Source organism: Lepus europaeus, unplaced genomic scaffold (assembly GCF_033115175.1).
Source record: "Lepus europaeus isolate LE1 unplaced genomic scaffold, mLepTim1.pri SCAFFOLD_29, whole genome shotgun sequence".
Classification (NCBI taxonomy): Eukaryota; Metazoa; Chordata; class Mammalia; order Lagomorpha; family Leporidae; genus Lepus; species Lepus europaeus.
In genome coordinates this window covers 9,766,460-9,783,467 of record NW_026909167.1, presented here as the reverse complement: position 1 = coordinate 9,783,467, position 17,008 = coordinate 9,766,460, and the positions used below count along the sequence as shown (strand labels likewise).

Genomic DNA, 17,008 nt, shown 5'->3' with positions numbered 1-17,008 from the left:
ATTTGAAAGGCAAACTTACAGAGATTGGGAGAGACAGGGAGACAAAAGGATATATCTTCTATCTACTGTTCATTTCCCAAATGCCCACAATGGCTGGGACTGGGCCAGGTCACATCCAGGAGCCTGGAACTCCATGGGTCTCCCATATTGATGGAAGGGTCCACATACTCAGGTCATTTTCACTGCTCTTTCCATCAGATTAGCAGGGAACTAGGTTGGAAGTGGAGCAGCAAGGACTCAAATCCTCTGTTTACATGGGATGCCAGCATTGATAGTGGAGGCTTAGCCTGCTGGATCACAATTCTGGTGACTATTGCAGGTTCTTAAACAAATCTCTAAGCATTTTCTCAGTGAGTCACAAATGCAGATTGTACTGCAGACATTCCCAGGTTCTCTTTTTGGGCAAATAATTCCATTGCTTTCACTTTAATTATGTATAATGTTATTTCAAATGTTTATCATTTGAATGTTTTGGGCAGTATTTCCATTGCTTTCACTGTAATTAGGTATAATGTTATTTCAATTGTTTATCAGTAGAATAATCATAGACAAGGGCAAAAGCTAATTTGTATTCTTTGTCTTACCTGTATTTTCTCTCTTACTTAAAAATATTTATTAGCTTGATAGAGAAAAAAGTTGATGGACTGAGAGAGAGCTTTGACACATTAATTCACTTCCTAGATAACCATACCAAACAGAGGTGGGGCAGGACTGAAGTCAGGATTGAGGAATGGAATCTAGGCCTCCTTCATTGGTGACATCACCATTGCTTCCCCAGGTCCGCATTATCTGGGAGCTAAAAACTAGAGCTGGCATTGGAAATCAAACATAGACACTCTGAGGTGGCATCATAATCACTAAGCTAAATGTCTGCCATGTCTTTTAATATATTTTTTCGCTGACATATTGGAAATGATATGCATGGTGTTTTCCTGGAAATTATTTTCTGTTCATTCCCATCGTAGTTTCACTGATGGTTTCTTGCCTTTTTTTCTCAATGCTTCTACATACTTCTCCTTAACATTGCCCATTTAAGAGTCAGTATTGCAGACTGGCGCCGTGGCTCAACAGGCTAATCCTCCACCTAGCGGTGCCAGCACACCGGGTTCTAGTCCCAGTCGGGGTGCCGGATTCTGTCCTGGTTGGCCCTCTTCCAGGCCAGCTCTCTGCTGTGGCCTGGGAGTGCAGTGGAGGATGGCCCAGGTCCTTGGGCCCTGCACCTGCAAGGGAGACCAGGAGAAGCACCTGGCTCCTACCTTCAGATCAGCATGGTGCACTGGCTGCAGCGCACCGGCCATGGCGGCCATTGGATGGTGAACCAATGGTAAAGGAAGACCTTTCTCTGTCTCTCTCACTCTGTCCACTCTGCCTGTCAAAAAATTTAAAAAAAAAGAGTCAGTATTGCCCCTCTTTTAGCCTGCTGTGCAATTCCCCTTGACAGATGTGGCCTTTGTGATTTGAACCTCCTGTTTCCCTCCAGCTTGGGCATTTCTCACAGCCTGTAGATAATGTGTTTGACTCTGTTGAATGCTCTGTGTGGCTTTCTAAACACTCAACAAGTCTAATGTGAAACCATATCCTTCCTTTTTCCTTCATATCCATACACAACTGTCAGTGTCTGTTTTGTGACAGAGTTAACATGTTGACAGGAAGTGTAATGTTATAGGTGATGATAGCATTTGAAGACCTGGCCGTGTACTTTAGCTGGGAGGAATGGCAGAACATGAACAATGCTCAGAAAATCCTATACAGAGATGTGATGCTGGAGACCTACAGCAGCCTCTTCTCCTTGGGTGAGTGACCCCCATCATATTCCCAGTGATAACATTTTCTTGCTATTTGACAAGCAAGGGAACACTTTATAATGTTTAATATTGGGCAGGATTAGAATTTGAGTCCATGAATAATCTGAATATCTACCATCTACAAAAGATTCAAATTGGAACATTTGTTGCATAGCTCCTTAACCAAGCTGTAGTCCTTTAAATAATCCAAGATAGTGATTTTACAAAGTCTTACTTTGTTTCCATTAATAGGGCACTGCATTACCAAACCTGACTTAATCTTCAAGTTGGAGCAAGGAGAAGATCCATGGATGGTGGACAAATGTTTGAATCAGAGCCTTTCAGGTCAGTCTGCAAATAAGAGACAGGGAAGCCAAAGCAGAAAGTGTGCATATGTTGACTGGTAGTCTTTCCATGAATTTTTCTCAAGCCTTACTCCTGATGACAGCTGGTTTTGTGGATCAGACACAGGCATTTAGAGATACCAGTATCTTTTTTAACTTTTGTTCTTAGTGAAGATGTTCTTTGATTAAAAAAAAATCCAGTCATTTCCTGATGTTACTAAGACTTTTATTTAGGTTTGATACATTCCCCAAATTCTAACTTGTCCTTCTCTATACTTTTTTTTAATTTTTAATTTATTTATTTTTTGACAGGCAGAGTGGACAGTGAGAGAGAGAGAGAGACAGAGAGAAAGGTCTTCCTTTTGCCATTGGTTCACCCTCCAATGGCCGCCGTGGCTGGTGCGCTGCAGCTGGCGCACCACACTGATCTGATGGCAGGAGCCAGGTGCTTATCCTGGTCTCCCATGGGGTGCAGGGCCCAAGTACTTGGGCCATCCTCCACTGAACTCCTGGGCCACAGCAGAGAGCTAGCCTGGAAGAGGGGCAACTAGGAAAGAATCTGGCACCCCAACTGGGACTAGAACCCAGTGCGCCGGCACCAACAAGGTGGAGGATTAGCCTAGTGAGCCGCAGCACCAGCCCTCTATACTTTTATACCTTTTCCTTCATGCACTTATTAGTTCCTTCAGTGCTTGTTAATTAGGCAACATACAGAAACTTATTTTTTTTAATCTTAATGTTTCTGTTTTTTTTTTTTTGACAGGCAGAGTGGACAGTGAGAGAGAGAGACAGAGAGAAAGGTCTTCCTTTACTATTGGTTCACCCTCCAATGGCCACCATGGCCAGCACATTGTGGCTGGCAGACCACACTGATCTGAAGTCAGGAGCCTTCTCCTGGTCTCCCATGTGGGTGTAGGGCCCAAGGACTTGGGCTATCCTCCACTGCACTCCCGGGCCACAGCAGAGAGCTCGCCTGGAAGAGGGGCAACTGGGACAGAATCTGGTGCCCCAACTGGGACTAGAACCATGTGTGCCAGTGCCACAGGCAGAGGATTAGCCTATCGAGCCACGGTGCTGCTCTGTTTCTGTTTTTTTTTTTTTTAAAGATTTATTTATTTATTTGAAAGTCAGAGAGAGAGAAGGAGAGGCAGAGAGAGAGAGAGGTCTTACATCCACTGGTTCACTTCCCAATTGGCTGTCATGGCTGGAGCTGCACTGATCTGAAGCCAGGAGCCAGGAGCTTCTTCCAGGTCTCCCACATGGGTACAGGGGTCCAAGGACTGGGACCATCTTCTACTGCTTTCCCAGGCCATAGCAGAGTGCTGGATCAGAAGTGGAGCAGCTAGGACTTTAACTGGTGCCCATAAGTGATGTTGGCACTGCAGGTGGTGGCTTTACCTGCTATGCCACAACGCCAGCCCCCAGAAACTTATTTCTAACTCATTGCTCAGATTGAGTTCCCACTCATGATTTTGCCCAGGCATAGAACTTGCTCAGGAATGAATCAATAAATGTGAACTCTCTTTTTTAGTCTCTTTCTTTTTTTTTTTCCTCTGTGCCTCTCAAATAAATAAGAAAATTATAGTCTGTTAGAAACATTTGAGGAGTGGGCCTATAGTTGGCAAAACTCTGTTTCAGTCTGTCTTTATTTTTAATTCTGTCTCTCTGACTCTCAAGTAAGTAAATAAGTAAATGCTAAAAGATGGTCATGTGGCCGGTGCTGTGGTGCAGTGAATTAACACCCTAGTCTGAAGCACCAGCATCCCATATGGGCACCAGTTTGAGACCCAGTTGCTCCACGTCCAATCCAGATCTCGGCTATGGCCTGGGAAAGCAGTAGAAGATGGTCCAAGTCCTTGCACCCCTGCACCTGAGGGAGACACAGAAGAAGCTCCTGGCTCCTGGCTTCAGATCAGCACAGTTCTGCCCACTGTGGCCAACTGGGGAGTGAACCATTGGATGGAAGAGCTTACTCTCTCTTTGCCTCTCCTCTCTCTTGTAACTCTGACTTTCAATTAAATAAATAAATCTTTAAAAAAAAAAGATGGTCATGAGTAAGCCTCTGTGTTGTGACATCATAAATTATGAAGCTAGTAATGACACTGTGTTGCAGTGTGTTAAAGCTCCAGCCTGCAGCACTAGCATTGCATATGGGTGCCATTTCAAGTCCCAGATGGTCCTCTTCTAATCCAGCTCTCTGCTAATGCACCTGAGAAAAGAGAAGAGGTTGGCCCAAGTCCTTGGCCCCCTGTACCCATGTGCGAGACTGGAAAGACACTCCTGGCTCCTAACTTCATCTTGGCCCAGCATTGGTTGTTGTGCCCATATGGGAAGTGAACCAGCAGATGGAAGACTTCTCTCTGTCTATCTCTTTCTATAATTCTAGCTTTCAAGTAAATAAAGTAAATCTTTGAAGAAAAGAAATCATAAACTAAGCATGAACTTATATAAAACATGAAAATAAGTGATCCTAGACTCACCAAGAAAGTAATGAGATTTTGAGACCCAGGGTCAAGTAGCCTTTGGGTTTATGTTGAGTGGCTCAGATTTCATTAAGGGTGGAGTTTGAAGTATGATTTCTCTCTTATTTTTCAGTATCATTGAAAAATAAGCTAATAAAAAGATAAGAAAAGCATAGGAAATGAAGCTTTCAGTGAAAATAGGAGGCAACTGATCAAAAGCATCTAGAAATTCAAATTATCACACAGGAATGTTTACAGAAAGAATCGAGAGGAGGTAACCAGCACTGATGATTTCAGAATGAGCTAGAAAACACTTTTCAAAGAAGATGAGCACATCCCGGTTTGCAGAAACAAATTCTTCAAACTGATTGGGAGTGTTTAACTAAAGTGGTATATTGGGACTTTTCTCTACCTGTTGTACTTCTGAGAAGCTGAAGGTGTTGGGTGTCCTTAGGAATTTGGGGATGCTGTGATAGAGTAGAGACAAAGTAGTTTTTCATTTGAAAAATCCCACAAATGATGTTTACCTAGGAAGACTGAACATGAGACAATCTTAGGTTCAAATCATACTCCTTAAATGTTGTCCTGCTTAAAGTACAGGCACATTTCACTCTTCTCCACCTGCAAGTAAATGATCAGTAAAACTTTTCCATGTTTATGGTTGAAATATCAGAGAAGCAAAAAGCACACAATTTTTATAAAAATAAACTGGAGAAAAAGGACAGGGAAAAAATGGTTGCTAGGTAGTGGATGAATATTTTTATTAAATATTTGTCCATTCTTTAAAATATTTTATAGTTATTTCATCTTTGTGAAAGGCAGAGTGATAGTGAGAGAGAAAGAGGTCCTCTAATAGCTCACTTCCTAGATGTCTGCAACACTTAGGTCTAACTAGTCTGAAGCCAGAACTCTAGAATTCCTCTAGTCTTCCCTGGTGTCTCACAGGTTCCCAGGCACGTGAACCATTATCTGCTTCCTTCCAATTTACATAGGCAAGAGAGCTGTACTGAAAGCAGAGCAGCCAGGGCAGGCATCCCACACATCATAGCACAAATGTCTTTCTCCCATCCTTTTCAAATTCCCATAGTAAAAAGGATCATGTTTGAACATTGGGAAACCTCATGGTATATTAGTGTATTAAGGAGAAAAACCATATAATGGTCACAAATAAGTACCTCATACTGATTTTGTGAAAATCTTATGCCACTTGGATAACAAGTAACTTCATTCTCTTTACATGAGTATGCCAGGAGAAACAGTTACATGTGATTCAGTGACATGATTGCTTTTTTCTCATTTCAGTGGTCATGAAAAGGGATGACCTGGTTAGGATCAACCAGGAAGGTCAGGACACAAATCTGAATCAGGATTTTATGAAAAATAACAAGACATCAGCTCACAAGAGAATTGAATTAAGAAAAACCCTTAGTTTAAATTCAAGCCATATACCAACACTGATTATTAAAAAGGGAATCTATTCAGGATTGAAGCCTGAGGAATGCAATAAATGTCACACTGTGTATCCTCCCAGTGGGCCTGATCAACTACAGGCTGGAGAGAAATTTGATACCACTATGATACCTGGAAAATCTCTCCAGTTCTGTGAGCCTCTTAATCAGCATGACAATATTCACATCATGAAGCAGCCATTTGGACCCACTGGACAAGCAAAAGTCTTCACAAGAAAGATGTTCTGGAAATCTGAGAGGGTTCATATGGCAGAAAACTGTAATAAGTTAACTGTCACTTTTGGAAAAGCAACTCAAATAGAAAAAGCTATCCAGGAAAATTCTAGCCTCAATATGCATCAACAAACTCACACAAGAAAGAAATTTTATAAGTACATTAGCTATGTTGAACCTGTCATTCACCAATCACATCTTGCAATAAATCAGAGACTAAATACAAGGGAAAAACTTTACACATGTAACCCTTTTGGAAAATCACTCAGTATTAATTCACCTTATGAATGTAATGACTGTGGAAAAGCCTTTGGACAAAAGTCAGTCCTCAGGAAATGTGAACAAATTCACACAGCAGAGAAACCTCATGAATCTAGTGACTGTGGAAAAGCCTTTACACAAAGGTCATACCTCATAAACCATCAGCGAATTCACACAGGGGAGAAACTTTATAAATGCCTTCATTGTGGAAGAGGCTTTCTGTGGAAGTCAGTCCTCATCGTACACCAGAGAATTCACACAGGGGAGAAACCTCATAAATGTAATGACTGTGGAAAAGCCTTTGGACAAAAGTCACACCTCATCATACACCAGCGAATTCACACAGGGCAGAAACCTCATGAATGTAATGACTGTGGAAAAGCCTTTGGACAAAAGTCAGACCTCATAAAACATCAGCGAATTCACACAGGGGAGAAACCCTATGAATGTAATGACTGTGGAAAAGCCTTTGGACGCAAGTCAAACCTCATCATACATCAGCGAATTCACAGAGAGGAGAAACTTCATAAATGTAATGACTGTGGAAAAGCCTTTGGAAGAAAGTCACACCTCATCATACATCAGCTAATTCACACAGGGGAGAAACCTCATAAATGTAATGACTGTGGAAAAGCCTTTGCACGAAAGTCAGACCTCATCGTACACCAGCGAATTCACACAGGGGAGAAACCTCATGAATGTAATGACTGTGGAAAAGCCTTTGGACAAAAGTCAGACCTCATAAACCATCAGCGAATTCACACAGGGGAGAAACCCTATGAATGTAATGACTGTGGAAAAGCCTTTGGACGCAAGTCAAACCTCATCATACATCAGCGAATTCACAGAGAGGAGAAACTTCATAAATGTAATGACTGTGGAAAAGCATTTGGAAGAAAGTCATACCTCATATTACACCAGAGAATTCATACAGGGGAGAAACCTCATGAATGTAATGACTGTGGAAAAGCCTTTGGAAGAAAGTCACACCTCATCATACACCAGCGAATTCACACAGGGGAGAAACCTCATAAATGTAATGACTGTGGAAAAGCCTTTGGACAAAAGTCACACCTCATCATACACCAGCGAATTCACACAGGGCAGAAACCTCATGAATGTAATGACTGTGGAAAAGCCTTTGGACAAAAGTCAGACCTCATAAACCATCAGCGAATTCACACAGGGGAGAAACCCTATGAATGTAATGTCTGTGGAAAAGCCTTTGGACAAAAGTCAGACCTCATAAAACATCAGCGAATTCACACAGGGGAGAAACCTCATAAATGTAATGACTGTGGAAAAGCCTTTGGACAAAAGTCAGACCTCATCGTGCACCAGAGAATTCACACAGGGGAGAAACCTCATAAATGTAATGACTGTGGAAAAGCATTTGGAAGAAAGTCATACCTCATATTACACCAGAGAATTCATACAGGGGAGAAACCTCATGAATGTAATGACTGTGGAAAAGCCTTTGGACACAAGTCACACCTCATCATACACCAGCAAACTCACACAGGGGAGAAACCTCATGAATGTAATGACTGTGGAAAAGCATTTGGACACAAGTCAAACCTCATGAAACATCAGCGAATTCACACAGGGGAGAAACCTCATGAATGTAATGACTGTGGAAAAGCCTTTGGACAAAAGTCAGACCTCATAAAACACCAGCGAATTCACACAGGGGAGAAACCTCATAAATGTAATGACTGTAGAAAAGCCTTTGGACAAAAATCAGACCTCATAAAACATCAGCGAATTCACACAGGGGAGAAACCCTATGAATGTAATGACTGTGGAAAAGCTTTTGGACGCAAGTCAAACCTCATGAAACATCAGCAAATTCACACAGGGCAGAAACCTCATGAATGTAATGACTGTGGAAAAGCCTTTGGACAAAAGTCACACCTCATCATACACCAGCAAATTCACACAGGGCAGAAACCTCATGAATGTAATGACTGTGGAAAAGCCTTTGGACAAAAGTCAGGCCTCATCGTACACCAGAGAATTCACACAGGGCAGAAACCTCATGAATGTAATGACTGTGGAAAAGCCTTTGGACAAAAGTCAGGCCTCATCGTACACCAGAGAATTCACACAGGGCAGAAACCTCATAAATGTAATGACTGTGGAAAAGCCTTTGGACAAAAGTCAGACCTCATAAACCATCAGCGAATTCACACAGGGGAGAAACCTCATAAATGTAATGACTGTGGAAAAGCATTTGGAAGAAAGTCAGGCCTCATCGTACACCAGAGAATTCACACAGGGGAGAAACCTCATGAATGTAATGACTGTGGAAAAGCCTTTGGACAAAAGTCAGGCCTCATCGTACACCAGAGAATTCACACAGGGCAGAAACCTCATGAATGTAATGACTGTGGAAAAGCCTTTGGAAGAAAGTCACAGCTCCTCATACATCAGCGAATTCACACAGGGGAGAAACCTTATGAATGTAATGACTGGAAAAGCATTTGGAAGAAAGTCACAGCTCCTCATACATCAGCGAATTCACACAGGGGAGAAACCTCATAAATGTAATGACTGTGGAAAAGCCTTTGCACGAAAGTCAGACCTCATCGTACACCAGCGAATTCACACAGGGCAGAAACCTCATGAATGTAATGACTGTGGAAAAGCCTTCTGACAAATTCACACCTCATCATGCACCAGCGCATTCACACAGGGGAGAAACCTCATAAATGTAATACTGTGGATAAGCATTTGGAAGAAAGTCACACCTCATATCATACTGGAGAATTCACACAGGGGAGAAACCCCATGAAAGTAATGACCAAGGGAAAGCCTCTGGATAAAAGTCAATCCTTTAGAAACATCAGAGAATTCACACAGGGCAGAAACCTCATGAATGTAATGACTGTGGAAAAGCCTTTGGACAAAAGTCAGACCTCATCATACACCAGCAAATTCACACAGGGCGGAAACCACATGAATGTAATGACTGTAGAAAAGCTTTTATAAATCATATGTTGTAAATCATAGCTCATATCACACCAGAGAATTCACACCGGGGAGAAACTTCATGAATGCAATGACTGTAGAAAAGCCCTTGGCAATAAGTCACATCTCAGAATGCGTCAGAAAATTCACATGAAAAGAAACCTTTTGGACATAATGACTTGGAAAGCTTTTTCTCATAGTTCAGCCCTCATTGTGCATCATCTAATTCATATGGGGGAAAACACTTTGGCTATAATGCTTATGGAAAAGCCTTTATCCATAAGTAACACCTCATAAAACATCAGAATTCACATGGTGGAGAAACCATATGAATGGAATGAGTGTTGGAAAACTATGCCAAAATCACACAATAAAACATCAAGAATTTATTACATGGTGGAAATCTTGTAATAAATGTGGAAAAGTCTTTTGTCAGAAGGAATACCTCATAACACATGTAGTTCAAACAAGGGAGAGAACTTAAGAATATAATGAATGTGAAGGACTTTTTCCAAAATCAACATAACCATGTGACAGAGCCTTTTGCTGGAAATTACATCCCATACAATAGGCACTCCCATAAGGAAGAAAGGTTGGGACCAGCGCTGTGGCACAGTAAGTTAAAGCCCTGGCCTGAAATGCTGGCATACCATGTGGGCACAGGTTCTAGTCCCGGTTGCTCCTCTTCTGATCCAGCTCTCTGCTATAGCCTGGGAAAGCAGTAGAAGATGGCCCTGCACCCACATGGGAGACCCAGAAGAAGCTCCTGACTCCTGGCTTTGGATCGCTGCAGCTCCAGCCATTGCATCCATCTGGGGAGTGAACCAGTGGATGGAAGACCTCTTTCTGCTTCTCTGTCTCTCTGTAACTCTGTCCTTCAAATAAATAAAGTAAATTGTTAAAAAAATGAAGAAGTTCAGAAATATTATTAGTGTGACAAAAAGCTATTTGTCAGAAATTGATCATTATACATCAGAAAATTCACACAAGGGGTTTCTTAGGAGTGTAATGAATGTGGAAGTATATTTTCATGGAATTCAGGCTTGCATAAATATGCAACTCAAAAAAGGTGATATCCTTCAAGTGCAATAGGCCTCAAAAAACCATAACCAGAAATTAAACATCAGGCTGGTGCCATGGAGCAGTAGGTTAATCCTCCACCTACTATGCTGGCATCTCATATGGGTGCCAGTTCTAGTCCCAGCTGCCCCTCTTCAATCCAGCTCTCTTCTGTGGCCTGGGAAAGCAGTAGAAGACAGCCCAAGTGCTTGGGCCTCTGCACCCACATGGAAGACCAGGAAGAAGCACCTGGCTCCTGGCTTCAGATCAGTGCAGCTCTGGCCATTGTGGCTATTTGAGGAGTGAACCAACAGAAGGAAGACCTTTATCTCTGTATCTCTCACTGTCTGTAACTCTACCTGTCAAATAAAAATCATAAAAAAAGAAATTAAACATCAACACCAGATAATTCATAAAGTAAAATGTCAATTTAATGAATGTGAAAAAATTCTTCTGCCATTAATCAATTCACATGAAGAGACTTAGAAATGATAAAACATACATGCATAGAAAAGTCATGTACCATATGTCACCTCTCAATGGTTACCTGACAACTCACAGAAAGAAAAAATCCTATGATTGTATTATAATGGGAAATACCTTTATTATTAGACAAACTTCTACAAAACATAGCAAGATTACAGAGAGAAGTCTCTGAAATATAATTTGCTTGGAAGAATTCTTTGGTGGAATCACACCTTAATGAGTATTGGGCAGTTTTCATGATGAATTGTGAGAGAGAGTGGTTAAGCATTCTTCAGAAATTTTTCTCTTATACAACCTGAACTTTTGGTTTCTCATTATTGTGAGTGGGATCAAGTATATGAACTGAACTCTGCTCTCTTGTGTAAATTTTGTTAATAAATACTTAAAAGTTGAGTAACAATTATTTCAATAGTTATTTGGAATACCATCTTCATCAATTACAAAGTTATTTGTTTTATAGCTGCTTTGTTGGCCACCCAGGATTCTTTGCCCACATTATTGCAGTGCAAACCAGTGATGTGACCATAGGCATATCAAGTGACACATGTTCCAGCCATAATAGTGTACCATGGCTTTGGATAATAAGTGTTGTGTGCAATACAAGGGAATGAGTTTGTGGTGACTATATACCCATGAGAAATTTCAACTTATCTGTGTGTACATCTGGATTAGACTCCACTACATAAGGTCTGTTTGAATACAGAAGTAGATGTTGTTGCACACATTACCCTCATTCTTTAAAGGGACAACTTCAAACCCTATAAGTTGCAACACTCATCTGAATTTTCCTGTATTACTGAGTGCATAATGCCTTTTTCATTCATGATGCTCCTTTTCTACAATTTTTCATTCTATTCCTAATTGCCTTGAGACAAGAACATGGGATGAAGTCTATCCAGGTGGTACCCATTGCAACAGAGAAGCAGAAGCATAAATGTATACTTTTACAAAAAGATTTATTTGAAAGTCAGAGTTACACAGAAAGATCAAAGGCAGAGAGAGAGAATCTTCCATCCAATGGTTCACTTCCCACTTGGCCACAATGGCCAGAACTGTGCTGATCCAAAGCCAGGAGCTTCCTCCAGATCTCCCATGTAGGTGCAGGGGCCCAAGCACTTGGGCCTTCTACTATGTCCCAGGCCATAGCAGAGAGCTAGATTGGAAGTGGAGCAGCTGGGTCTCAAACAAGCACCCATATGGGATGATGGCACTTCAGGTCAGGGCATTAACCTGCTGTGACACAGTGCTGGCCCCTGTAGTACACTTTTGTATTAATTTAACTTATAATTTTTATAACTTTTTTGTATTATTCCCTGCTCCTGCAGGTGGCCCTCATTTTTATTGAAAAATGTGTGTTTTTATTCCTTCCGATTTACAAAATCCTTTCTGGATATATATAAATCTGATTTACATTCAGTTAATTCCTCAGGATACTCTCAGGAGGAACACTTTTCCTAAGTTGCATGGCTATCCCATGATAACAGGGCTACAAATGCTATGATGCATCTAGCTGCAGTAGCTCTTTTACTTCCCATCTAGATAATAGCTGTGCAACTAATCAATTCCACCTCCATTACTACCCATGAGAAATAGCTCTTCATCCCTGTTCAAGTCCCCACAGCTTCTTACAAGTGTTCATCAAATTAAATCTTCTTATAAACATATTTAATAGAAAATGAATGATGTAGCTGCTGGTAGTTTCAGGGAGGTTGAATGATTTGCTGGACTGCTATTTTGTCTGGGTTATCTTTCATATTACTTAGAACCAATTTTTCACATTATTTTGCTTGCCTGAGCACTTTTTCTAGGCTCCCAGCTAAACAGGTGTTTGAAGGCTAGATTTACTGTTAATTCTCATTAAAAACAGAGGTCCCACATGGAGAACACAGATCCTTATGTGGTCCTTGGGACATAGAGAATATTATACCCACTTGATTTAGTACTCAGGCACTGGTCTCCATTGAAGAGAAGAACTCAGCTGAACAGAATATAACTCCCTTCTGATTAAAAAAAAGAGAGATTTACCATGCCAAACCTGGGTGTGTCACCTTAGGCATACCCTTTACCCTTGAAAACTGAACAGAGCTCTCTGGCCACACCCACTACAAGCCTCTAGAGATTCACTGAAAGCAGAAAGCCCATTTACCTACAGTCATAATACAATGATAAAAACTGACAGAAAAAAAAGATGAGTATCTCCACAAATGCCAAACAAATGCAAGAATCCAAGAAGCAAGAATAAGGAAAACATCATCATGCTCCCAAAAGAACATGACACTTCAATACTAGATCATGAAGATGATGAGGTAGAAGAAATGCAAGAAATAGAACTCAAAAATTTGGTCATAAGATTACATAGAAGTAATCAAAAGCAAATGCACAAACTACTGAAATCCATGAAGGACATGAAAGAAAATCTCTCCCATGAAATAAAAATTATCAGGAGGAATCAAGATGAAATGAAGAATTCAACAGAACATGAAACTGAGATATTAAAAAGAAATCAAAACAAAATGAAGAATTCAATAGAACAAATAAAAAATGCAGTGGAGAGCCTTAAGAATAGAATCAGTGAGGCAGAAGAGAGAATATCGGACTAAGTAGACAGAGTACAGGAAAGTATACAGTCAAACCAAACACAAGAACAGGAGATTAAAAATCTAAAAAAGACTGTTGGGAATCTACAGGATACTATAAAAAAAATAAAACCAACATTCTGATTTGAGGAGTTCCTGCAGGCATGGAGAGAGAGAAAGGGTTAGAAGGCATTTTTTAGTGAAATACTAGCAGAAAACTTTCTGGGTTTGGAAAAAGAAAGAGACATCCAAGTACAGGAAGCACACAGAATTTTGAATAGGCATGATCAGAAAATATCCTTGCCATGACACATTGTAATCAAACTGCCACAGTGAAACAAAAAGAGAAGATTCTAAAATGCGTAAGAGAGAAACACCAGATTACTTTCAGAGGATCTCCAATTAGACTCGCAACAGACTTCTCATCAGAAACCCTGCAGGCTAAGAGAAAATGGCAAAATCTAGCCCAAGTCTTAAGAATAAAACTGTCATCCCAGATTATTGTACCTTGCAAAGCTCTCATTTGTGAATGAAGGTGAAATAAAGACCTTTCATAACAAACAGAAATTGAAAGAATTTGCCACCACTTGTCCAGACCAGCAAGATTTCTTCTTTTTATTTTTTTCCACTGTGGTGGATTTTATCTTTGTACTATGACTCTATAGATAAATGGACTTTCTGCTTTCACTGAATCTCTGGAGGCTTGTAGTGGGTGTGGCCAGAGAGCTCTGTTCAGTCTCCAGGGTTAAGGGTGTGCCTCAGGTGACACACCCAAGTTTGGCATGTTAAGTCTTATCTCCCCTTTTTTTAATCAGAAGGGTAGTATATTCTGCTCAGTTGGGCTCTTCTCAATGCAGACCAGTGCCTGAGTAATAGCCCCAGTGGGTATGTTTGTCTGCTCTGTCCAAAGAACCACACAAAGGATCTGTGTAGTCCTCAGTATAAGTTCAGATTCTCCAGAAATGTCTCTCATCAGGTAACCAGGAATCCCCAAGCTTGTGGCCTCTCCCACTGAAAGTGCTCAAAGTCCCAGCCACACCATGAGTCTTCCCACATACCCTCAGTTTTTTTATTTTTTCGCAGTCCTGCTTCAGAAGTTTCACACAGTCACAAGTTCCTAGTTTCCTGTTATTTCTCCACACCAGAGTCAGGAGTCTCCACTCGGCTGCTTGCCTGGTGCAGACACAAGCTGGCACAGATGTTATGTATGTCCAAAATGGCTCCTGCTCTATCAGCTTGCATGCCTTTGTGAGGTGATTGGAGAGAGAGAAACGTGTCTGCACTGTCCCTTTTTTTTCTCTCCTCTAGTTTGGCTGGCACACTTTCCCTTGTATATTTAAGCCTCATTTCCTCTAGGTTCCTGCCACATTTTTGCCGGTGGCTCGGGCTACTGTGGTCTTGTCTCACCTCACTTTCCAGTTCTGGTGCATAGGCTCTCAGCTGTTGGAGTCATGATCCGTGGGCACCATGCCATCCATGTGGGTCCACCAAGTCCCTCTAATGTCAGTAGAGTTTCCTCTGCCATTTTTTCCCTAACTCTTCCCTGAGACTACTCTATCTCCACTTTTTTAAAACTATCTTCTCCTGGGCTAGAGCAGTAAGCTCCCTCCCTACTCCACCATCCAATTATTAGCCCATCTCTATATGATTATGACTGTTTCTGCCAAATTACTAATTTATACACCATATAATCAAAATTAAATGCCTTCCATGGAGTGCATATTTATTTTGTCATTTACTACTGTCACCTGCATGTGTAATGAGTAACCTGATTTGTGACATTCCTAACACAGGGAAATGATGGGCACCATGGTTTGATTTATAATTGTGTGGTCATCTACTCACTCTAAATGCTGAAAGTTTTCCCAGCAACTGTCATGTGTATAGGATTTGAGTACATTGCAGTGTCAGCACCATCATGTTCATCAGCATAGGATACATTATTAATGTTTCTAGATGCTCCTGGAACTTTAAATTATTTTCTGATTGTGGAAATTTTCCAAACTACAAGTCTGTATCATACTGTAATTTTTCCAGTTTATTCCAGACTGTTTTTTCACCAAATATTCATCCACATATTTGTTTTTTAATTATGGCTCACATTAAAATGACATTGTTACTAAGGGCAAGGCAAAGTTTTAACTTCCATGTACATCAGGTTTCTATATTTTGTCTTTCATTTTATTAATTTCATCTGAGTATGTCAATATCCACATGGAAAGCAATCTTAGCACTGCCAATGTATGATGATTCTTTTGGGGCACTTATATTTTCATGTCATGAATGCACTAAATGATGTTCAAGTTGTCTTAGCAATCTCCATCTTTATGGCCTATCAAATAATTTTAGAACATTACATTCTTTTACACTTTCAAGGACACTTTTTTTTTTGACAGGCAGAGTGGACAGTGAGAGAGAGATACAGAGAAAGGTCTTCCTTTTGCCGTTGGTTCACCCTCCAATGGCTGCCGCGGTAGGTGCACTGCAGCAGGCACACCGTGCTGATCTGATGGCAGGAGCCAGGTGCTTATCCTGGTCTCCCATGGGGTGCAGGGCCCAAGCACTTGGGCCATCCTCCACTGCACTCCCGGGCCACAGCAGAGAGCTGGCCTGGAAGAGGGGCAACCAGGACAGGATCAGTGCCCCGACCGGGACTAGAACCCGGTGTGCCGGCGCCGCAAGGTGGAGGATTAGCCTAGTGAGCCATGGCGCCGGCCTCAAGGACACTTTTTTATAGCTTCTTTATATTTCGAGAATCAAAATTGTCATTCTCTTTAAAATTTCCATTCACTAGATCAAGACAATATTATCTTGGTTTTAAAATTACTGAATTTAATGGCATAAACTTTCTTTGATTTAAGAGAGGACAAATTTTCTGTATTTAAATGTGTATTTAGGGCTATTTTTATTAATATCTGTTACATCTCCTTGTAACCTTATTCCTGTTTCTACTAAATTTACCATTTGTACACATAACTATCAATATAAAACATATATTGAAATGAATACATTTCTCTATTTTTCATATTGATTCAAATTTATTATTACCACCTCAATAAATAATAACCTAATTTGTGCCAATTTTAGTGCCGGGCACTTCAGGCTACCATGATTTACTTTATCATTGTAAGGCCATCAAATTCTGGAAGATGTCCAAATTTTATTTTCACAGTATATGAGAACAATTTAGGGCCAGTTCCATCACTCATTAACAGGAGATTTCATTCTTAGCCTTACAGACATTTGTGGAACTTGAAATTAACCTTTAATTATGAAAATTTGTTAATTTTTAAATTCACTGGAGTCACTCTTTTGCACAAATACTTTAGACCAATCCTAACCCTGTGAATCTGTGGCCATGGTGATTTAACTTTTATTGTAAGA

General features: G+C 40.7%; 1 protein-coding gene across 1 annotated transcript; it reads left to right on the top strand.

The window, feature by feature from the left end:
* Positions 1-2,095: 2,095 nt before the first annotated feature.
* Positions 2,096-9,147, top strand: LOC133754831 (zinc finger protein 665-like; the record flags this gene model as incomplete). Its single annotated transcript, XM_062185219.1, is given in 4 exon segments — positions 2,096-2,129; positions 5,893-6,516; positions 6,580-9,004; positions 9,006-9,147. Coding segments are annotated over 4 exon segments (3,225 nt in total), but the record flags the coding sequence as incomplete, so codon positions are not given.
* Between the last annotated feature and the right edge of the window lie 7,861 nt (positions 9,148-17,008).